The sequence below is a fragment of the Saccopteryx bilineata genome, chromosome 4 (genome assembly GCF_036850765.1).
Source record: "Saccopteryx bilineata isolate mSacBil1 chromosome 4, mSacBil1_pri_phased_curated, whole genome shotgun sequence".
Classification (NCBI taxonomy): Eukaryota; Metazoa; Chordata; class Mammalia; order Chiroptera; family Emballonuridae; genus Saccopteryx; species Saccopteryx bilineata.
The window spans coordinates 32,230,759-32,255,269 of NC_089493.1; the positions used below are offsets into that span (position 1 = coordinate 32,230,759).

The 24,511-nt window shown below is 42.4% G+C and overlaps 1 protein-coding gene and 1 pseudogene across 2 annotated transcripts in view; one reads left to right on the forward strand and one right to left on the reverse strand.

Annotated features, from left to right (window-relative positions):
• DCAF5 (DDB1 and CUL4 associated factor 5) overlaps positions 1–24,511 on the forward strand; it is a 129,277-nt gene that overhangs the window by 31,529 nt on the left and 73,237 nt on the right. For both annotated transcript variants that reach the window (XM_066272533.1, XM_066272534.1), the window contains exons 2-5: positions 1,420–1,563; positions 5,866–5,902; positions 6,745–6,884; positions 8,446–8,575. In XM_066272533.1, the coding sequence (XP_066128630.1) occupies positions 1,420–1,563; positions 5,866–5,902; positions 6,745–6,884; positions 8,446–8,575 (451 nt within the window). The remainder of the gene's footprint in view (positions 1–1,419; positions 1,564–5,865; positions 5,903–6,744; positions 6,885–8,445; positions 8,576–24,511) is intronic.
• LOC136335026 (NF-kappa-B-activating protein pseudogene) lies at positions 21,992–23,240 on the reverse strand (annotated as a pseudogene).

Sequence of the window (24,511 nt, forward strand, 5' to 3'; positions counted from 1 at the left end):
TGAAATATCGCTTATTTAAAGACTGTTGGGAGTTATGCAGAGGAAGGAGCTGGATTAAGCTTCATGAGACCTAGGTTCTGTCTAGATTCTGCTATTATAACAGACAGGCAGGTCCTTAGTTGTCATTTGTATGGTGTCCCATAGTCAATGACATCACATCAAGGAGAGTGTTTCGAAAACTAGTATGCTACAAATACAGTGTGTCCGTAAAGTCATGGTGCACTTTTGACTGGTCACAGGAAAGCAACAAAAGACAATAGAAATGTGAAATCTGCACCAAATAAAAGGAAAACTCTCTCAGTTTCATACCTATTCAGTGCAGTTCCATGTGGGCTCACGCACAGATTTTTTAGGGATCCTTAGGTAGCTATCCCATATAGCCTCTACAGACTCATCACTGACATGGCCTACCAGAACGGCGTTTCTCCACCAAACTGCCGGTTTCCTTCAACTGCTTATCCCACCAAGTAATGCTATTCCTATGTGGTGGCGCTTCCTTATAAACACACCAATATTCACGTTGCACCTTGGTCACGGATTCGAATTTAGCGAGCCACAGAACACACTGAACTTTACTCTGTACCGTCCACATCTCGACTGGCATGGCTGTGGGCTGCTCCGCTGTATACACGGTGTTACAGCATCATCTGCTCTTGCGCACATGCTGCCACATCATCCTACAGAAACTGGGAGGGTTTTCCTTTTATTTGGTGCAGATTTTACATTTCTATCGTCTTTTGTTGCTTTCCTGTGACTGGTTAAAAGTGCACCATGACTTTACGGACACACTGTATTTAAGTTCTTTTGTTGCAAGTACTAGCAACCAACTTAGGTTCTATTAGACCCACTCTACTGCCCCCCCCCCAAGACATTAGTGGAAGGATTTTAGGTAGTAAGTGAAGAAATATTTAAACAACTAGATCTGGAAAGTCAGGAACAGGGTGGCTTTGAGGGTTTCAGGATCAGTGCTTATCCCTTTCCATTTCTGTATATCTGTTCAAGATTTAATTCCTGGGTTACCTGGCCTCTGGTGGTGCAGTGGATAGTGCGCTGACCTAGAACACTGAGGTTGCTGGTTTGAAACCCTGGGCTTGCCTGATCAAGGCACATGCGACAAACAACAAGCAAGCAACGAACACCTAAAGTGAAGCAACTATGAGTTGATTTGAGACTTCTTGCCCCCCCCCCATAAAATCTTTAAAAAAAAAAATTGAATTCCTGTGGGAAAGTGAGTGGTTTAGGGGTCATATGTCTATAGGTGGTTAAGGGGGTAGAGTCCTAGGTTTATGTGCCCCATCAGAATCTCATGGAGTTGGGGAGGTGCAGTTTTAGAAAGGATGGGATTCAAGGCTGGCAAAACTAAGTGTCAGCCTTGAAATATCAACTGTATTAACCCTAGCTTTTTACTCCTCTCTTAAGGAGGAGATGATCGCCGGGTTCTACTATGGCACATGGAACAAGCTATCCACTCCAGAGTCAAGCCCATACAGCTGAAAGGAGAGCATCATTCCAACATTTTTTGCCTGGCTTTCAACAGTGGGAACACCAAAGTATTCTCTGGAGGTGAGAAGAAGGGAAATTTCCACATTGGGAAATTCACTGTGGCTGGTATTTTACATAAAGGAGTGCTACAATAACTCCTTGTTTTTCTTTATTTCATTGTTCTGTGGAATTTCTGGTTTTCCATAGCTTGTCCTCTCTGCATTATAGCAATTTAGACACATATATTAGAGTAATCCTTCCTTCCTTCCTTCCTTCCTTCCTTCCTTCCTTCCTTCCTTCCTTCCTTCCTTCCCTCCATCCCTCCCTCCCTCCCTCCTTCTTCCTTCCCTTCTTCCTTCCTTCCTTCCTTCCTTCCTTCCTTCCTTCCTTCCTTCCTTCCTTCCTTCCTCCCTCCCTCCCCCCTTCCTTCCTTCCTTCCTTCCTCCCTCCCCCTTCCTTCCTTCCTTCCTTCCTTCCTTCCTTCCTTCCTTCCTTCCTTCCTTCCTTCCCTCCCTCCCTCCCTCCTTCTTCCTTCCCTTCTTCCCTCCCTCTTTCCTTCCCTTCTTCCCTCCCTTCCTCCTTCCTTCCTTCCTTCCTTCCTTCCTTCCTTCCTTCCTTCCTTCCTTCCTTCCTCCCTCCCTCCCTCCCTCCCTCCCTCCCTCCTTCCTTCCTTCCTTCCTCCCTTCCTTCCTTCCTACTTTCTTCCCTCCCTCCCTCCCTCCCTTCCTTCCTTCCTTCCTTCCTTCCTTCCTTCCTTCCTTCCTTCCTTCCTTCCTTCCTTCCTTCCCTCCCTCCCTCCCTCCCTCCCTCCTTCTTCCTTCCCTCTTCCCTCCCTTCCTCCCTCCTTCCTCCCTTTCTTCCTTCCTCCCTTTCTTCCTCCCTTCCTTCCTTCCTTCCTTCCTTCCTTCCTTCCTTCCTTCCTTCCCTCTCTCCCTCCCTCCCTCCCTTCCTCCTTCTTCCCTTCCTCCCTCCCTCCCTCCCTCCTTCCTTCCCTTTCCTTTCCCCTTTCCCTCCCCTTCCTCCCTTCCTTCCCTCCCTCCCTCTCTCCCTCTTTCCTCCCTTCTTCCCTTCCTCCCTTTCTGCTTCCTTTTCTCTCTTTTTTGCATTATTTTGCTCTCATTCTTTCTCTTTTTTGGTAGAAAACTTTTTACATTGCAATCTGCTATGCAGAAACATGCATATTTGAAATAGTATTTAACTGTACTCTGTAGTACACTCTGATTTTTTTTAAAAATCTATCTATTTTATTTTTAAAGATTATAAAGATGTGGCTCAGATTGATCTTATGACCCATGGATGGCTCCCATTTAAAAAACATTGTGTTAGGGTACAATGGGAATGGCTATGCTCAAGACTGCCTCTTGGTGGTGGCTTTCATCAACCACATTCCTTTCTGACCAGCGAATTTCTAGTCCTGAGCTCTCTTCTGCACTGCAGATCTTCCCACTGAATATCTGCCTATGTGTTCTGAAGCAATTTAAATACAAGATGATCAGTTCTCCTCCCCTGCACAAATATTTCTCTTATTCCCTGGATTTCCTTTCTCAGTTATTATCTCTATTTGCCCAATTATTTACACTGCTAGGTTTAACTTTAGGAAACTGAGTGTGGTGGTTAGAGGGGAGGAGAGAGAGGGGAAGAGGGAGTCGGAGGGGGAGGGGCACAGAGAAAACCAGATAGAAGGTGACGGAGGACAATCTGACTTTGGGTGATGGGTATGCAACGTAATTGAATGACAAGATAACCTGGAGATGTTTTCTTTGAACATATGTACCCTGATTTATTGATGTCACCCCATTAAAATTAATAAAAATTTATATTAAAAAAAAGAAACTGCTGACACTGAAGCATTTTCAACTTATAAAAATGACTATTTGGCCCTGGCCGGTTGGCTCAGAGGTAGAGCGTTGGCCTGGCGTGCGGAAGTCCCGGGTTCGATTCCCGGCCAGGGCACACAGGAGAAGCGCCCATCTGCTTCTCCACCCCCCCCTCTCCTTCCCCTCTGTCTCTCTCTTCCCCTCCCGCAGCCAAGGCTCCATTGGAGCAAAGATGGCCCGGGCGCTGGGGATGGCTCCTTGGCCTCTGCCCCAGGCGCTAGAGTGGCTCTGGTCGCAACAGAGCAACGTGCCGGAGGGGCAGAGCGTCGCCCCTGGTGGGCGTGCCGGGTGGATCCTGGTCGGGCGCATGCCGGAGTCTGTCTGACTGTCTCTCCCGGTTTCCAGCTTCAGAAAAATACAAAAAATAAAATAAAAAAATGACTATTTGACATGGTTCAGCCTGATAGAAATCTTGAAGTCATTCTCAAATATGCCTTTCTTTCATTTACACATGCTATTAGTCACCAACTAGACTTGAAAGCCTTTCATTCATTCTTTAGTTTTTATTCTCTTTCTATATCTGCTGCCCTGAGTAAGGTCCTCATCTTTGGCCTGGACCGTTGCAGTATCCTTCTGTCATTTTTGCTACCAGTCTCTAGCCCAACTTCTAATTCATTGCTTATACAAGTTTTCTTTTAAAAATAAAGGTTTATTTTCCTCCCCTTTTTATTGAATTTATTCAGGTGACATTGGTTAATAAAATTATATAGGTTTCAGTTGTACAATTGTAAGACATCATCTGTATAATGTATTGTGTGTTCACTACCCAAAGCCCAGTCTCCTTTCATCACTGTTTATCTCCGCTATATCCTCCTCTTCCTCCCCCACTTTCCTTTCCCTCTGGTAATCACAGTACTGTTGTCTGTGTTTATGAGTTTAAAAATAAAGGTTTAACCATGTGAATCTTTTTGACCCTATAGCGTCCACAGAACAAAGTCTTAGCCCCAGTCTACCTCTGGCGTCCTCTCTCCCCCTGCGTCTTGTACTCTAGCCCACTAAACCACTGCTATCTTTGGTGCTCTTGTGCCTTTGGCTCTTGCTGTTCCTCCATGGGTCATGATTAATTGTCGAGTCCCCACCAATTTCCCTAAGTCTTCTATTGGTAAGAGTATCGAGTAATTTGAGTTTCTGTTCAAATGTTCCCTTCCCTATAAAAACATTCTTCCCTTCTGCCATGTACTTTCACCCTGTGTATGAAGAAAATAATTTCTCCTTTATCTGTGTCCCAATTTTAAGCATATCACTACAACAAGATAACCTGTCTTGTCTCTGTTAATTATTTGTGCAGCTGGACTGTGAATTCCTCAAGGGCTGGGCAGAATCTTATTCTCATATTCCCAGCACCTCAGCTGTGCCTGTTACCCAGAAGGCATTAGTGTGGGTTTGATTTACTTAGTATGCACCCACAATAGAGATTATAGCCAGGGATTTAAGATGACCTGGGTTGCTGCTAATTTTACTTTCTATTTAAATGACTATTGGTTGTACTTTCAGCATAGAATGGGAAATTTTTTACTTTTTGTCTTTTCATTTTAGGTTGTTATTTTTTGGCTATATAAACTATTTGAAGGCAGGACTACACATAGTCATGAATGTAGTATTTTTAGATTTTTTTTGATTGAGAGAGAGAAACATAGACTTGTTATTCCACTTATTTATGCATTTATTCCGTGGATCAAACCCACAATTTTGAAGTATTGGGAGGACACTCTTAACCAACTTAGCTACTTGGCCAGTGTTCTTTTTAGATTTCTTGATGGGATAAAGAAAAATGAAAGAGATAAAAGTTGTGAGTAAAAACTTTCCCATTATTTAGAATCATATAATCATCAAATTTTAATGCTATAAGAGATGATGACCACAGTTTTTTTTACATTGTCCACTGGATAATACAGTTTGGAAACTGTTATCATGTTATACCTTGTTGCTATTATGCTTTAAAAAATTCTCTAAAAGAATGTCCTGTCCTTAAATTATTGATATTTATTTTATTTTTTTAGCAAGAGAGACAGACAGACAGGGATAACAGATAGGGACAGACAGACAAGGAGAGAGATAAGAAACATCAACTCGTAGTTGCAGTATTTTAGTTGTTCATTGATTGCTTCAGATACGTGCCTTGACCAGAGTGGGGGCGGGGGGCTCCAGCTGAGCAGTGACTCCTTGCTCAAGCCACCAACCTTGGGCTTCCAGACAGTGACCTTTGGGCTCAAGCCAGCGACCATGGGGTCATGTCTATCCTACGCTCATTCCGCTGATCTCAGGGTTTCAAACCTGGGTCCCCAGCATCCCAGATTGACATTCCATCCACTGGTTGGAATTAAAGCCACCGTCTGGTTGGGCTTTAATTATTTTTATAACTCATTTTTTTAATCAACACTCCTAATTTGTATTAACATTGACTGATCACATTTAATTTTCTCTGAAAACCTTAAAATACTAAATTGTAAAATGGACAGGGATCCCTTTGCAGGAATGATCAAATGTCTGCTTTTTCCTCTTACAGGAAATGATGAGCAAGTTATCCTCCATGATGTTGAAAGGTAAATAGATTCTTAGTATGTGAAAGTGATTGACTTTATTTTTCATATAAAGAGATATAAATATCTCTTTAGACCAAAGTGGTTTTTACATTTTGAAAAAAAAAAGAAATCAGCATTTCTTTTCTAAAGGAGATTTCTGTAATAGCTTTGAAATAAAGTTTTAATTAAAAAGAAAATGATTTGTAAAGTTGGTATTAAATATAGCTTTTAGGTGAAAACTTAGAAGAATTGGAAGGGAAGGAAACATAATAAAAATAGATAATATTTATATGACAGCCACCATTCTAAGTGCTTTGTATGTATTAATCAACTTCACCCTCACAATAATTCTATGAGGCATACTATTATGGTCTCAATTACAGATGAGGAAACCTAAGGTCAGATTGTTTTAGGATCTGAACTGAGGCAACTGGGCCTCAGCACTCTTACCGTGCCAGATGGCCAGCTTTTATCTAGCAGGCATCAGATCCAGCTGCTTTAAAGCTTTCCCCTGCTATTTGGAATTCAAGCAGTACCCCAAATCTGTACACAGGCAGATCCATTCTGTAGTAGTGAAAACATGAAACTCATCTGTTGAGTCACTTTTGAATATGCTCATTTAGTGAAAAAAGCAAACTTACCATGAACTCTATAAAAAAGGCTCTTTAATAGGACTTTTATTTTTTTACCCAAAAGTTGAATACCTACTTTCAAAGGAAATATGATACTCTTTGAGTTTAGTTAGGTTGATTTTCTCCTGGAAATGAAAGAGAATCCTACCCTAGGAACTAGAGGGCTGGGCCTCTGCCCTACTTGTGTCTATGTGTGTGCCTGTGTGCCTCTCTCTGCTCTCTGTCTCTCAGCAGCGAGACCCTGGATGTGTTTGCTCATGAAGATGCGGTATATGGCTTGTCAGTGAGCCCAGTGAATGACAACATTTTTGCCAGCTCCTCAGATGATGGCCGGGTTCTCATCTGGGACATCCGGGAATCTCCTCATGGAGGTAGGGTCATTGTACAAAAGGCTGTTGGATTGTGTTGCAGAGTTTGATATCAAGTTCATTGCAGATCCAATATATATGACTTGAGTAAGCTGGGTGTTAGTGATGTAAAGCAAGAGGCAACTCTCACATAGGGGCGTAGATGTGTGTTTCTAATTGTCTCGTCCTAACCTAGGTAGTCAGAAGTGAGGCCATTACCAGTCTTTTCCGGCCACCTGTGAGTCTCCACAAATCCTTGGTGTTTAGTGGCCCAAAGGAACAGAAAGTGTGTTGCCTCATTGTGGAGTTTAGCAAGCAAGGGCCAGCTCTGTGTGTGGTTCTGACAAGCACACATTCTTGGTTATTTACAGAGAAGAGGTGTCATGCACTTTCTTGAATCCTAATTTAAGGTTTGTTATTTTGCTGAAAGAACCACAGAAACTCACCTTGCTGGACTGTGCCCATTCCTAGGGTCAGGCAGGTAAGGTAGCTGCGAGCAGCAGCTGTGGTGGCATCACCGTGTGGTTGGTAGGTGAAATTCTCCTTTGTCTGAACTGCCTGCTGGCTGAGAAGACTGAGTCCCACCTCCCAGGCAAGGGACTTGTTTAGTGTCACAGTCAGAAATGTTAGACTGGGGAATGCTTTCTATTGCTTCTAAACAATTTCCACAGGAGTATATCCCACCAGGTAGCAAGTAATGCCTTCCTCACTGGGAGCCAACTAATATATGCAAAGGACTGCAATATTTCTAGGTGAAGGTGATTGGGAGTTAACTGGATACAAGTTCAAGTGTTAGATGTCTTTTTTTTTCTTTTTTTAAAGTATTCCTGTACTGGGAATGAAATCATAAAATTGTAGATGGAGGCCATTTTCTTTTCAATTTAGGAAGTAATATGACCTGATGGGAAAACTACTGTTTTCACTTGTCTTCATTTTTATTTTATTTTATTTTTTTATTTATTCATTTTTAGAGAAGAGAGAGAGAGAGAAGGGGAAGGAGCAGGAAGTATCAACTCCCATATGTGCCTTGACCAGGCAGGTTTAGGGTTTCAAACCAGCGACCTCAGTGTTACAGGTCGATGCTTTATCCACTGTGCCACCATAGGTCAAGCTGTCTTCATTTTTTAAATTTGCTTTGTCATCATTAAATTTTTGTATAGTTTTAAAACTTTTAATTTCTAAAACTTACAAATTTGGATTCAGGTATAATAATCCTACCAGTAATTGATTGTGGATTTTTCCAGCTTATTTGGATATCAGTTTTACATACTGTAAAACAGCTTACTTCCCATTTACAGTGACCACTTCCAATTCATCACAGGATCTGAGTCTGTGCTATATGTATTTCTGAATATTATAGCTTAAAGTTTGTTTATATGTATTTAAGTTGCTCTTTTCTATGTACAGCAAATCCTTGTTAGGACTTTTGGGAACCTTGTGAGTAAGGGTGACTGAGTTGGGATTCTAGCCCACTGGGATGGTTATTAAAGGGTATGTTCCTACCCACATTCATATTCCTACGTGTTTGCCTGCCCCTGGCCCAGAGGTGCCCGAAATGGACTGATACTAGTTTCTTTTTTCACAGAGCCCTTCTGCCTGGCAAACTATCCGTCAGCCTTTCACAGTGTCATGTTTAACCCTGTGGAGCCCAGGTTATTGGCCACAGCCAATTCAAAGGAAGGAGTGGGACTCTGGGATATTCGAAAACCTCAGAGGTGAGCAAGCCTCTTTATTCATAAGGTGTTAAAACTTCCCCACCTCAGCTCTCAAGTAATGTGATCAGTCAACAAGGGTTGTGAGAACCTGTTTGGCAGTTGATCTCAATTGGATATCTCCTAACATGTACTAATGTCTCTGAAGCCAGGGAAGCCATGTTTCCATGGGACAAGTCTAGACAAGGTCAACTCGAAGCAAATATATGAGGTAGTAGTGAGAGCCTCCCTTCAGACTGCCTTCTGTCTTCAAGCCCAGGTTGCCCAGATGCCTGGAGCTTTTGCTCTTTCATTTCTGTTACTTGTATGTTTTCTAAATGTTTGTCCATCAGTGTAGTTCTTCTCCTTCCTGGTCTCTAGTCACTCTCTCCAAAGGTAACCACAGAGAGTAGTTTCTTATGTATCTTTCTGGAACATAATCTATGCATATAATAGCATGTATGTGTGTCCTTTAAATTTAGACTAAAGGAATCATGTAATAATACCCACTGTTCTCAACATTTTTTTCAATTGATAATATGTATTGGAGCTTTATTCATATCAGCGCTTACAGACCTAGCACATTTTTAAATCAATTTTTTAAAACACATTTTAAAATTTACTTATTGATTAAGAGAGAAGGGGGAGAGAGAAATGTTGATTTGTTCTTCTACCCATTCATACATTCATTGGTTGATTCTTTTCTTTTTATTTAATTTATTGATTGATTTGAGGGAGAGAGAGAGAGAGAGAAAAAAAAAACATGAATTCATTGTTCCACTCAGTTGTTTCATTTAGTTGTGTACTTATTGATTGCTTCTTGTACGTGCCCTGACTAGGGATCAAACTTGTGACCTCCATGCACCGAGATGATGCTTTATCCACCGAGCCATCTGGCCAGGGCTCACTGGTTGATTCTTGTATGTGCCCTGACTGGGGATAGAATCCATAACCTTGGCATATCGGGACAATTCTCTAACCAACTGAGCTATGGGCCAGGGCCCTAGCATGTTCTTTTAATGGCTACATGATATTCCATCTATATACTCTGCCCAACAACCAGGACTTCTTGTTATAGATAATGCTGCATTGAACCTGGTTGTACCTCTATCTTAGCTTCCCTTTGCAGAACTATCTGTAGGGAGTTGCTGCATCAAAAGGTGTATGTTTTAAATTGTTCATAAAAATTGTCAAATTGTCCTCTACTACCAGAGACTGTGCTCGACCACCTGTTTCACCCCCCACTCTCAGCAACACTTAAACTGTTGCTAGTCTTGTGGGGGGAAATATTATTTTGTTTCGATTACTTCTTCAGTTATGGGTGAGGTTATATGGTTTCTTTGGTACCTCTAGTTTTCAAAGCCCATACGGGAGAAACGTTATCTAATAAGGCTAATTGGCAATCTTAACCGATACCTTTTTTCTGAAAGGAGGAGCATAGTGTCATGGGGACTGAATGTTTTTACCTGTTTCTTTCAACTCTTCTGAGGTTCTATGTGATTTTATGAGTATGAAGCAGAAAAGGGGCCTGAGATATTCTTGTTCTTCACCCACCGGTGTTTTAGAATTAAATTACAGATCTTCCGTGTTTGAATTCTCTCAGTACAAGTTGGTATTGGGGAGGAAGAAAAGGCCCTTTGTCTTTTCTGTGCAGGATTCATTGTGCTGAGTTGCAATACATGATTTGTCTCCTTAAAACTCCAACTCAGATCTTGGGACAATTCTCAATCCCCTGGGAGGGTAAGCATAGAACTAGCTAGGTCTATTTCAGAGATATTTAAAGTCTAGGGAAAGGTTTTAGGGAATTTGTAAACCTCTTATAATTGCAGGTAAAATTGTGTGTGTGCTTGTGTATCTGAATGAGCACACATGGCATTTCCCCCCTAAGAACAGGGAAAGAGCATTTACTAGGTTCTCATAGTGACCCTTAACCCTCAAGAGGAAAAGAGTTGTTTGGTATTCTAAAGATTCTAGATTTAGAGCTTACTGTAGTTCCTTAGAAGGCAGTAAGTGTCCCTGGCTGGTTGGCTCAGTGGTAGAGCGTCGGCCTGGCGTGCGGGGGACCCGGGTTCGATTCCCGGCCAGGGCACATAGGAGAAGCGCCCATTTGCTTCTCCCTCCCCCATCCCCTCCTTCCTCTCTGTCTCTCTCTTCCCCTCCCGCAGCCAAGGCTCCATTGGAGCAAAGATGGCCCGGGCACTGGGGATGGCTCCTTGGCCTCTGCCCCAGGCGCTAGAGTGGCTCTGGTCGCGGCAGAGCGATGCCCCAGAGGGGCAGAGCATCGCCCCCTGGTGGGCAGAGCGTCACCCCCTGGTGGGCATGCCGGGTGGATCCCGGTCGGGCGCATGCGGGAGTCTATCTGACTGTCTCTCCCCGTTTCCAGCTTCAGAAAAATACAAAAAAAAAAAAAAAGAAGAAGGCAGTAAGTGACTTCTAGCTTGTAAAAGTTTGGGCACATGAACTCTGGGCCTACTTGGGAGGCCTGCTGGCCTCCTAAAAGCAGATAAAATCACCAAGGATCAGTAGAGGAACCTAACACAGAACATTTTTTATCCTAATTTAACTATGGATTATTCCATATGGGATTGGTTTCTCTGACCTACCCCAAGCCTCAACTGTACTTCCCTACTTTAGCTTTGTAACCCATAGAAGTGTTATGTACTGCTGCCCTGAAAGAAGCTGATTAGAGGGCTGGCTGGTATAATAAAATGTGAGCTTAGTTATCTGACCTGACTTCCTCATTGTGTCTAGCCCAGCAAGGTAAGGACAGGCTGAAGAGCTTGATGGTTTCGAGTGTAGGATCTGAAGCCCTGCATCCTGGGTACACAATCCAGGGGTGACCTTGAACAAATTACTTTACCTCTGTGTTTCTTTATTTTTTATATATATAGCAAATGAGAGAGACAGAAACAAACAGACAGAAAGGGAGAGAGATGAGGAGCATCAACTTGTAGTTGCAGCACTGTAGTTCATTGATTACTTTCTCATATGTGACTTGACTGGGGGGGCAGGGGGGCTACAGCACAGTGAGTGACCCCTTGCTCAAGCCAGTGACCTTGGGCTCAAGCCAGTGACCTTGGGCTTCAAGCCAGCCACCTTTGGGCTCAAACCAGTGACTATGGGGTCATGTCTCTGATCCCACACTCAAACCAGCAACCCCTCGCTCAAGCCAGTGAGCCCATGCTCAAGCTGGATGAGCCCGCACTCAAGTTGGCGACTTGGTTTCAAACCTGGGTCCTTTGCATCCCCATCTGATGCTCTATCCACTGCACCACCACCTGATCAGGCAAACTCAAAAGATCTTTTATTATTGGGCCCTTTTTCTCATGTGGCAACAGTCAGCTGAAGCTGAGTCATGAATTCCTTTTTAAACCTTTAGGTGTGTTATGGGTCCCACCACTCCTTGATGTCTTACTCCAAGTGTGCTTTCCTTATTTACATTACTTGCCTGGAAGAGGTCTGTCTTAACAATTTTAGTGGTAATGAGTGGGTCTTAGGTGGGAAACTTTGAGTGTAAGCAGAGGCGGATTAAGGTCGGTTGAGGCCCCGGGTATAGAAGAAAATATTGGGCCCCTTAAAAAGAGAGAGACAGAAAATAAAAATACATGTTAATTATATTTTTAAATAAATAAAAAATGATATGTACTATTACTGTTAAAATTGCACATATGAAACCAAACTTGGTGTTATTAGAAAAAAGTGTAAAGTTGGGGGTTTTGCGGGGCCCTTTAGAAGTCAGGGCCCAGGGCGCACGCCCAGTGTACCTGCCGTTAAATCTACCTCTGAGTGTAAGTGACTGGATAAAAAGAAAACTTTACATAGCACACGTATACACTGCATATTTGGACAAGGTTTCACTTGTCCAATAATAATTGGGATTATTTCTGCTGATGTCTTTTTACAACCATCCTCTCCTTTGTCACTGGCAACGTCCTAGTTACATCTTGTTTGGACTGCTGCACTGGCCTTTGAACAGTTTTCAGAACTGAGATTTTTTAACTTCTGAGTGTTCAGGAAAAGTAAAGTTTCTTCCACTGTTACTCTCCTTGTCTCACCCTTTTCATTGCCTGTTTTAGCTGTCTGCTCACTCACCATCTCTCTCCCTTCTTATATCTTTAGTTTCTGCCAGTTTCTGTCAGGGACTCTGAGTTCTGTGACAGCTAACACTGCCTTGCTTTGACAAGGATAATAAAGAGAATGGTTCCTTCCCACTCACTAATAAAACTAGGGCAAGCCAGGAATTCTGTAAAGATTTAATTCATAAGATGGTGCTTTTACATAGTGTGTAAATGACACATCTGAAAATGAGCAATGAGTGCAAATTCCTACTATCAGAAAGAAGGTATTGTTAGGACCTTGCCTGGCTTTGGAGGGCCCTAGGTTAAGTGTCTGTCCTGAGGGGCCATGTCAATCCTACTTCTGTAGAGACCAAGTGAAGAGAAACCCCTCGCCTTCTGAACAAGCCAGACAATCTCTGCCACATTGCACTTGAGGGTTGTTTGTACCAGTATATGGAAATTAGAGCCCAGAGTGTAACTTGAAAGGCTGGAAAAGGCACCTGTGCTCTGATGTTTTGTTTTGTTTTGTTTTTTTGTATTTTTCTGAAGCTGGAAACGGGGAGAGACAGTCAGACAGACTCCCGCATGTGCCCGACTAGGATCCACCCGGCACGCCCACCAGGGGCCACGCTCTGCCCACCAGGGGGCGATGCTCTGCCCCTCTGGGGCGTCGCTCTGCCCCGACCAGAGCCACTCTAGCGCCCGGGGCAGAGGCCAAGGAGCCATCCCCAGCACCTGGGCCATCCCTGCTCCAATGGAGCCTTGGCTGCGGGAGGGGAAGAGAGAGACAGAGAGGAAGGAGGGGATGGGGGTGGAGAAGCAAATGGGCGGCTCTCCTATGTGCCCTGGATGGGAATCGAACCCGGGTCCCCCACACGCCAGGCCGACGCTCCACCACTGAGCCAACCAGCCAGGGCCTGTGCTCTGATGTTTGTTGGAACTTTAAAGAATGAGGCTTGCCAGACCTAGCCTCCATCTGCTGAATGCAAGGCCATCAGGGTAGACAAAGATTTCTTAAATTTATTATTCTTATTCTTATTATTTAATTTAGAAATTAAATTTATTGAGGTGACATTGATCAATAAGAGTACATAGGTTTCCGGTAAACATTTCTATAGCATTTGAACTGTTGATTGGGTTGTGTGCTCATCACCCAGCCTAATCATTTTTTATCACCTCTTAAATTTCTTAAACAGGGCCCCCCAAAAGCACTAATGTGAAAGAAAAAAATTTTTTTTGATAAGTTGAATTTCATTCAAATTAAGAACTTCTGGTCATCAAAGACCATGAAGTGAAAAGAGAGCTATAGAACAAGCCATAGTTTAGGTTAAAATATTCATCATACATGTATTAAGCAAGAATTCATATCCAGAATATGTAAAGAAATAAAAATCAGTAAGTAAAAGACACAAAACTCAATTTTTAAAATGAGAATGATGTTGGCCTGACCTGTGGTGGCGCAGTGGATAAAGTATCAACCTGGAAACGCTGAGGTTGCCGGTTCAATACCCTGGGCTTGCCTGGTCAAGGCACATATGGGAGTTGATGCTTTCTGCTCCTCCCCCCTTCTCTCTCTCTCTCTCTCTCTCTCTCTCTCTCTCTCTCTCCCCTCTCTATAATGAATAAATAAAATCTTTAAAAAATAAAAAAGTAAAATGAGAGCGATGTTGAATAGGTGCCTCACAAAAGAAGATATCCAAATAGCCAATATGCACTTGAGAGGTACTCAGCTTTATTGTCATGAGGGAAGTACAAATTATTATTATTAAATTTGGGCATGATTCTTATTGTTCATTTTTAACTTTTTGTTGAATTTATTGGGGTGACATTGGCTAATAAAATTGTACAGGTTTCAGGTGCACAGTTCTACAATCCATCATCTGTCTGTTGCTTTGTATTTCCCCCCATGTCAAGTCTCCCTCCATCACCCTCCATCCCCTCTCTACCCTCTTCCACTCCCCAGGAAGTGCAAGTTAAAACCAAAGTGAATTACCACTATTCACCCTGAATAGTTAAAATGAGAGACTAATAGTATTAAGTGTTGACAAGGGTGGAGCAACTGAAACTCTCATGAATTTTAGGTGAGTATAACTTGATACAGCCACTTGGGAAAACTACTTGCCAATATTGGCTAAAGCTACACATGACCCATGACCCAGCAATCTCACTCTTAGGTATAGCTAAGAGGAATGTGTACATGTTGCCACTGAAGACATGTACAGTATTCGCAGCTGCTTTATTCATAATAGCCCAAAGCTGAAAACAACCCAAATGTCCATCAAAGAAGAAATGGATAAGTAAATTGTACAAGAGCCATACAATACACTATTACTCAGGCACAAATAATGAATTATAGAAACCCACATTAATGTGGATGACTCTCATAGCCATAATGTTGAATGAAAGAAGCCAGATGCAAAAAAGCATGTGATTCCATTTGCATGCTGTTAAGGACAAACAGGTTAGAGAACTCAGAATAGTGGTTACCTTGGGTAAGATATTAGGCCCTCATAAGGGAAACTTCTGGGGCCCTGGATGGGTAGCTCAGTTAGTTAGAATGTCATCCTGATATGCCAAGGTTGCAAGTTTGATTCCTGGTCAGGGCACATTCAAGAATCAACAAATGAATGCATAAATAAGTGAAGCAAGAAATTGATGTTTTTCTCTCCCTCCCACTCCCTCTCCCTTTCTCTCTCTCCCTCATCCTCTACCCCCTTTTCTCCCTCCCTCTCTCCCTCTTTTACTCTCTCTCTCTAAAATCAATAAATAAAAGAAAACTGCAAGAGAAAAGCTTGGAGTTGTTAGAGTTTAGTTGTCAGAATGAGCTCTAATCAGGGGACACGTATTCTGGTCAGCCACTCCTTTCTTACCTGTTTTCCACTCACCCATTTTTACTGTCTATATGTATGTATACAATACTCAGGCAAGTGTTTCATTCACTGAAACATGTAATAAAAGCTTTTTCCTTCCTAAGACTGTATTCCTTTCTTAACTTTTTTTTTTTTTGCAGAGACAGAGAGAGAGTCAGAGAGAGGGACAGACAGACAGGAAGGGAGAGAGATGAGAGGCATCAATTCTTCATTACAGCTCCTCAGTTGTTCAGATTACTTTCTCATATATGCCTTGACCGAGGTGGTGGGCTCCAGCAGAACAAGTGACCCGTTGTTCAAGCCAGTGACCTTGGGTTCAAGCCAACGACCTTGGGCTTCAAGCCAGTGACCTTTGGGTTCAACTCTATGATCCCATGCTCAAGCCAGCGCCCCCTGTGCTCAAGCTGATGAGCTTGTGCTCAAGCTGGATGAGCTCATGCTCAAGCCAGCAACCTTGGGTTTCAAACCTGGGTCATTACGTCCCAGTGTGACACTCTATCCACTGCACCATCGCCTGGTCAGGCTTTCTTAACTCTTTTTTTTAATGTCATCATCACTCTTATAATCATTCTGGCTGAAATCCCAGAGTCCCATTTGACTCTTCTGTCCCATTATCCCTCTGTCATAATGGGCCTTGCTCTGTTAGCACCTGGCCACTAGTTTCAATTCTTAAATCTCGTCCCATTTCAGGCCTGTATCACTTTTTCCAGAAGGTAATTACTACACTGGCTTCTTCTTCTTCTTCTTCTTTTTTTTTCCTATTGATTGAGAGAAAGTGGAGGGGTGGGGGAGAGAGAGAGAGAGAGAGAGAGAGAGAGAGAGAGAAGCATCACTTCGTTGTTCCACTTAATTATGCATTCATTGGTTGCTCCTCGTATGTGCCCTCATTGGAGATCACACCCATGACCTCAGTGCACAGGGACACTGTTTTATCCTCTGATCCACTCACCAGGTCTGCACTGGTTTCTTTTTTTTTTTTCTTTTTTAAGCAAGAGAAAGAGACAGACAGTCAGAAGGGGTGGTGGGGAGAGAGATAAGATGCATCAACTCATAGTTGTGTCATTTTAATTATTCATTGATTCTTTCTCATACATGTCTTGACCAGGGGGGCTCCAACTGAGTCAGTGGCCCCATGCTTGAGCCAGTGACCATGGGATCATGTCAATTATCTCATGCTCAAGCTGGCAAGCACAGGTTTCAAACCTGGGTCCTTAGCATTCCAGGTTGCCACACTATCCACTGTGCCACCACCTGGTCAGGTTGCACTGGTCTCTTAACTTGCCTCTTGTTCTGGCACATAGCACATATCCTTAAACATCACTTTTGCCATTACTCTACCCAGGAGCTATAGTGGCTTCTTGTTATCTTTGTTCATGGCCATATCCCCAGAACCTATTATGTGGGATGCTCCGAGAAAATGTTTTTTGGAATGACTGTATTATGACCTACTTTACTGGATAAAATGAAACTGCTAAGCAAGCAGTCTGTGCCTCTGGTGCCAGTGTCCCTTTCCTTTTATTCCTCCTCCATATCCAAACACACATAAAAGAGAATGTCTCCTTTTTTCTATTCATGTCCTAGTTACCCCTTCAGGTCCAAGATCAAATGGTAGCCCATCAGGAAAAACATCCTTGCTAGACATCCATGTTACATGCTTTTAAAGCTTCCTTTATTCTACTCACAGTGTCCTTAGCACGTAGCACGATTTTGGCTAGGAAGGGATTGCTCTATTTAGAGCCTCTGTGAAGTACTTATGGTCCGTGGCATTCATGTTGCATGTCTCAGTCACTGTTTTTGGCATCACTGGCTGTCTTTAATATGACAGTCTTATATCCAGCTAGATATGTATTATATTATTTATTTCCTTCCTGGGGCTCAGGAATTGCTTCTCAGAAGGGAAGTACTTGTCCTAATCTGTTCTATTACTTGTCATGATTTTTTGTAGGTTTTTAAGGATAGAGCCATGTTTTACTAATCTTCAATCTCTACTGCCTCGCATAGTACTTAGAATGTTATGGACCCTCACTAAATATTGACTGAATTCAGTGTTTTTACTCATTCCAAAATAGTCTGTATTTTCAAAACTGTCTTTCTATAATGTTTTCTGGAACTAATTCCCTGAGTGTAATGACATGGATCAAAATGTCTCTAAGGAATAGATCATTAGAAGATGTTGTAAGTGTTCTTGCTGGGGTCCGAAAGCCTGTCAATTAGAGTTATGTGGGGGAACCAGGGATTCTGGCAAAGTTGCTTTCTAGCTTTTAGGCCACAAGGTGGAGCTCTACAATCAGCTTTGTTAACTGGAATTCAGCAGGGCTTCTGGTAGCCTAACCCAGTGATTCTCAAATTTTAGAAGGCATCAGAACCACCCAGAGGTGGAATTGTTGATCTGGGACCTATGAATCTGCCATTTTTTAACAGATACCTAGATGATTTGGCAACTTTGCTTATCCTGCAAGATGAAAGCTGTGGTTATTCAGAGGTCCTTGTTGAATTTGCTACAGTGTTCATTCAGTTCCAGGGTCTTTGACTTTTAGGCCATAGCTTCCCTGTGTCCATTCCTTCTCAACAAGTGCAAATGTACCTTTTATAGCAAAAGACTTAGATTTGGATCAGAGCATCTGGAGAATGTCTGGTGCACAGATTGTTCTGGAAGCATATTGTATCCTTCCTTTTAACTCCCTAAGTCTTGTTATTCAGGAGGAAGTGATATCGAATCCCCAAATCTTACTTTAAAATCATACCTTTTGGGGGGTATGTGTGACAGAGACATAGAGAGACAGAGAGGGACAGAGAGGGACAGACAGGAAGGGAGAGAGATGAGAAGCATCAATTCTTTGTTGCAGCACCTTAGTTGTTCATTGACTGCTTTCTCATATGTACCTTGACCGGGGGCTACAGCAGACTGAGTGATCCTTTGCTCAAACCAGCGACCTTGGGTCCAAGCTGGTGAGCCTTGCTCAAACCAGTTGAGCCCGTGCTCAAGCTGGCGGCCTCTGGGTTTTGAACCTGGGTCTTCCTCATCCCAGTTCGATGCTCTATCCACTGTGCCACTACCTGGTCAGGCATCCCTTTTTTCTTTTTAAAAACCATTTTATGCCAAAATCTTTTATATATGTATTAAAGTAGGATAGGGAAATGAGCTCTACTATAGCTATCACCCAGCTTTAATAAATATCCCAGGGACAGTCTTCTTTCTCATCTGTGATCTCCCTTTCCCAATTATTTTGAATCAATTTCTATATAATATATCATTTCCTCTGTAAATACTTTAATATGTATCTCCAAAAGTTATTCTTTTTTTAAATTGAGGTAAAATTCATGTATCATAAAATTAACCATTTTTTGCCTGGCCTGTGGTTACACAGTGGATAAAAGATCAACCTGGAACACTGAGGTCGACTGTTCAAAACCCTGGGCTTGCCAAAGAACAACTAAAGAGAAGCAACTCTGAGATGCCACTTCTCCCTCCCCACCCTCATAATATCAATAAATAAAACCTTTATATATTTTTTTTTTTTTATTTTTTTTTACAGAGAGAGAGTCAGAGAGAGGGATAGATAAGGACAGTCAGGAACGGAGAGAGATGAGAAGCATCAATCATTAGTTTTTCATTGCGACACCTTAGTTGTTCATTGATTGCTTTCTCATATGTGCCTTGATCGCGGGCCTTCAGCAGACCGAGCAACCCCCTGCTCAAGCCAGCGACCTTGGGTCCAAGCTGGTGAGCCTTGCTCAAACCAGTTGAGCCCGTGCTCAAGCTGGCAACCTCAGGGTCTTAACCATTTAAGTCTTACTAGGTGGTGACACAGTGGATGGAGTGTTGGACTGGGATGTGGAGGACCCAGGTTTGAAACCCTGAAGTCGCTGGCTTGAGCGCAGGCTCATCTAGTTTGAGTGCAGGGTCGCTGGCTTGAGCAAGGGGTTACTCAGTCTGCTGTAGCCCCCCCGGGCAAGGTAAATATGAGAAAGCAATTAATGAACAACTAAAGGAGACTAAGGAGCCACAACAAAGAATTGATTCTTCTCATCTCTCTCCCTTCCTGCTGTCTGGTCCCTACCTGTCCCTCTTTCTGTCTTTCTCTCTCTGTTTCTGTCACAAAAATAAAAAAATTTAAAAATTAACCATTTAAAAGTAGCATTTAGTACATTAATAATGTTCAACTGCTACCGCTATCTAATTTCAAACATTTTTATCATCCAAAAATAAAGCCCATATCCATTAAGCAGTTACTCCCCAGGATGCTTCTCCCCACTCCCTAGCTCCTGGCTGTTATCCACCTGTTCTGGATATGCCAACCCTATGTGAACTTTTTTCTGGCTTTTACTTAGCATAATGTTTTTGAGATATATACACATTGTAGCATATATCAGAACTTCTTTCCTTTTCATGGCTGAATCAATATGGTTTATACCACATTTTAAAAAATCTGTTCAGTGATGGACATTTGAGTTGTTTCCACCTTTGGTTATTATGAATACTGCTACTATTAACATTCATAAATAAGTATTTGTTTGAGTACCTATTTTCAGTTCTGTTGAGTCTATAGCTAGGAGTAGAATTGCTGGGTCATATGGTAATCCCATGTTAAACTTTTGAGGCACTGCCAAATTACTTTCCATGAAAAGATAATTTAAAAAATATATGTAACCACAATATTATCATCACATCTAAAAATAATAATTTGCCTGACCTGTGGTGACACAGTAGATAGAGCATCGACTTGGGGTGTGGAGGTTTTAGGTTCAAAACCCCAAAGTTTTCAGCACGAGCGTGGGCTCATCCAGTTTGAGTGCAGGCTCACCAGCTTGAGCACAGAGTCGCTGGCTTGAGCGTGGAATCATAGACATGATCCCAAGGTAGCTGGCTTGAGCAAGGGATCACTGGCTTGATTTGAGCCCCTCCTTCCATCAAGGCAGGTATGAGAAGCAGTGAACAACTCAAGAGCCCCAGCTAAGAGTTGATGCTTCTCATCTCTCTCTCTTCCTGTTTCTTTTTCTCACTCAAGAAAAAATAATTAGCCTGACCAGGTGGTGGCACAGTTGTTAGAGCATCGTACTGGGATGCAGAGGACCCAGGTTCAAAACCCCAAAGTCTCCGGATTGAGTGCGGACTCATGAGCATGGGCTCATCAGCTTGAGTGCAGGGTCGCTGCCCTGAGCGTGGAATCATAAACATGACACCATGGTTGCTAGCTTGAGTCCAAGGTTGCTGGCTTGAGCAAGGGGTCACACGCTTTACTGTAGCCCCCCCCCCCCCCCGTCAAGGCACATATGAGAAAGCAATCAGTGAACAACTAAGGTACCACAATGAAGAATTGATGCTTCTCATCTCTCTCCCTGTCTGTCCCTGTCTGTCCCTCTCTGTCTCTTTCTCCATGGAGGTCACAGAGGTCACCGGTTGAAAACCTTGGGCTTGTCCGGTTAAGGCACATATGGGAGTTGATGCTTCCTGCTCCTCCCCCCTTTTCTCTCTCTCTCTCTCTTCTCTAAAATGAATAAATAAAAATAATTTTAAAAAAATCTTAAAAAGAATGTAATAGAAAAAAATAGAAAATTTCTGTCACTAAAAAAATAAATAAAAATATTAACAATTCTTTGATATTTCTTGTTTAATTAGTATTTAAATTTCCTTAATTGTCTTATGAATGAATTACTTTTTATGAATAAGGATTTAAGTAAGGTTCATATAAAGCAATTACATAGTTGATGTGACTTCTAAGTTTCTTTGAATTTAAGGTACTCCTGCCTCTCAATTTTTTTTCTTGGAATTTATTTGTTAAACAAACTGGATTATTTATCTGATAGAATTTCCCACATTTTAGATTATATGGATTATTGAATATTCATTGTCATTTAGTGTGTTCCTCTGAGCCCAGTTTTGTTCATAAGTTACTATTAAATATAAGGGCTTGAACATATTCAGGTTTGATTTCCTTGGTGGGGGGATGCTACAAAAATTTTCATAGACAGTGCTGTGTACATCCATAAGGAAGCTAGAAATAATCCAAATTTAGTCTCCTTTGTTTTAAAATACATTGACCAACTTCTAGTTTAGTCTTTTAAAATAGAAGTAATGCTGCCGAAGATGTGGAGAAACTGGATCACTCAAACTCTGCTGGTGGGACTGTATTAATAATAGTACAGCCACTCTAGAAACTAGTTTAGTGGACCTTTATAAATTAAAAGTGAACTTAATCATATGACCCAGCAGTTACACTCTTGGGTGTTTATCTAAGAGAGATGAAAACGTATTTTCAAATAGAAACTTATACCTGAATATATATGGCAGCTTTATTCAAAATAGCTAGAATCTGGAAACTACCCACCTGTCTTTCTTTCTCTTTTTTTTGTTTTGTTTTTAAAATAAAATACAATAAACAGCTTTTCATTGAAGGACTAAAAGAATTAAATAAAGGCACAGTAACACTGTAAAGCTTTTCAGATCATAACAATCTTTCTGTATGCATATAGGAAACCCAGACTTTGTCTCTTAGACAATTTGAAAATCCTTATTTGTCATCTTTCCCTTTAGTTTTCCTGTATACCATCTCTTGAAAACTGGCCAGAATCTTGTTTTCTCTCTTCCGTCTCTCTTCTTGGTTAAAGGATGCGAGAGCTCTCTTCTCATCAGCACTATAGATCTGGTTCTCTTTTCGTAGTCGCACGGCCTCCATTCGGCGATGCCTGCTACCACTCATCACCTAACCCGAGCGTTCAAATGATGCAATTTCTTCACTTGTCAAACCAATTTCACCTCTTCGTGGGATGCGTTTTCCAGCTTTTACATATTCAGCCATAGCTGCACCTTCACCAGGTAACAGAGCATGGCCATAGTTCAGGGGTTTATCATCTTGAGAGGCAAATGTTTATGGAGCCTCCGGGCCAATTAAATCCGAGGGTTCTTCAGGCTTTGATGGATCCTTCCGGGGATTCTCCAGAAACTCTTCTTGGGACTCTTTAGAGCTTGAATCACTGGAATCTTTTCTTTTCTTCTTAGACTTCTTTTTCTTGTATTTCTTCGATCTGCGTTTTTTCTTCTTTTTCTTGACTTTCTTTGATCTCCTTTTTGTATCTTCATCACTGGAGTCTGTTTCAGAATCAGAGTCACTGTCACTATCGTCAGAATACTTCTTGCGTTTTCTTTTAGATGATTTTTTCTTTCTCCTTTTCTTGGACCTTTCTTTTGAATGACTGGACTTCTTTTTCCTCATTTTTTCCTCTTCTGAGGTAGAAGCTGAAGTGGTGCTTTTCTTTGGCTCTTCATCCTCTACTGGCGTATGTTCATCAGAGTCTGGTTCTGGATTCTTTGGAGAAAGTCCCCACACTTCAGGAGCTTCCAATTCTCCAATCCTCTCTCTCTCACTTAACCTCTTCTGCCACAGGCTTTCCTCCCTTTCCTTGTCCAGGAGGCCAGGCCAAGTCTTGTCGCGCCCATAGGGCCGCCCGTAAGTAGCCGCCATAATAAACGGACGAGGCAGAAGCAAAGGGGGTGCCCCGCGTCGCAGACAGCTGCTCCCGAGTGCGTGGCCGCGGGCAGGAACGGTAGGGCTGGTTTTGGGAGCCTTGGCTAAGGCCACTTGGCTGGTGATTGAGGCCATTCCGATCCCCAGACCGAGAGCAAGAGTGTGAACGAGAGCGGCAGCCTCGCGGGGAGCGAGCGGATTTGCTGGATTTAGGGCTCCTCGAAGAACTGCGACGCTTCAGTCTGGGGCCCGAGGCCTCCCTTTCCGGGCTGCGCGAACCAGACACCGGAGCCATCACTGTCCTGGGGTCCCCTTAGCGAGGGGACAATAGGGTGCTCTCGCTAGCCTGGGGAAGATATCGGTTGCCTTGGCTCCCAGAACCTGTCACCATGCCACAACCCGAACCCGAGGAAACCTTGGAAACAGTTCCGGGTACGTCGCAAATACCTTCCCAGGATCTAGCTTGTCCTGCTCCCCCCCCCGTCTTTCAATAGGTGAATAGTTTTAAAAAAAACTGTGGTGCCTGACCAGGTGGTGGTGCAGTGGATAGAGCGTCAGGCTGGGACGCGGAGGACCCAGGTTCAAAAACCTGAGGTCGCCAGCTTGAGCACAGGCTCATCTGGTTTGAGCAAGGCTCACCAGCTTGAGCCCAAGGTTGCTGGCTTGAACAAGGGGTCACTCGCTCTGCTGTAGCCCCCTGGTCAAAGCACATAGAAGAAAGCAATCAATGAACAACTAAGGTGCTGCAATGAAAAATTGATGTTTCTCATCTCTCTCCCTTCCTGTCTGTCTGTCTGTCTCTCTCTCTCTCTCTCTCTGTCACCAAATTAAAAAAAAAAAAAAAAAGAACAAAAAAACCTCTGGTATATTTCTACCATAGGCTACTAAGCAATAAAAAACTGAACTGTTGATACATGCAACAATTTAGATGAACTTTAGGGATTACACTGCACGAATAAGCCAATCTCAAAAGGATTCATACTGCGTGGTTCTATTTATATAATAGTCATGAAATAATATAATTATAGAGATGGAGAACAGATTAGTGGTTGCCAGGTGTTAGGGATGGAAGTAGAAGGGGGTGGATACGGTTATAAAAGGGTAGCATGAGGGAGTGTCTTGATATCATGGTACAGATAAATATCTTAATTATGATGGTAGTTACATGCAGCTCTGCACATGATACAATTGCATAGAGACACATACACACACACTAGTGAATTTTAACTGGTTTTGGTATTGTAGTATAGTTATGCAGTATAGCTATGCAAGATGGTAACATTGGGAAAGGCTAGGCAAAATGCAAAGGACCTTCTTGTACATTTCTTTGCAACTTCCTCTGAATCTATAATTATTTCAAAATAAAAAGTTATATTTTTCTTAAAACTGTCAATAATGCTCAAGTCCCTTTGACTACCTCTTCCAGTTCTTGTGTTCTGCCTCCTCCCCTGAGGTAAAGAGTGTTTGGAGTTCGTAGTATATGCTTCCAGAACTTTTTCTTTGCTTTTATATGCTTATACATGTACCCATAGAAAATACATGGTGTTATTTCTATATGTATGTTTT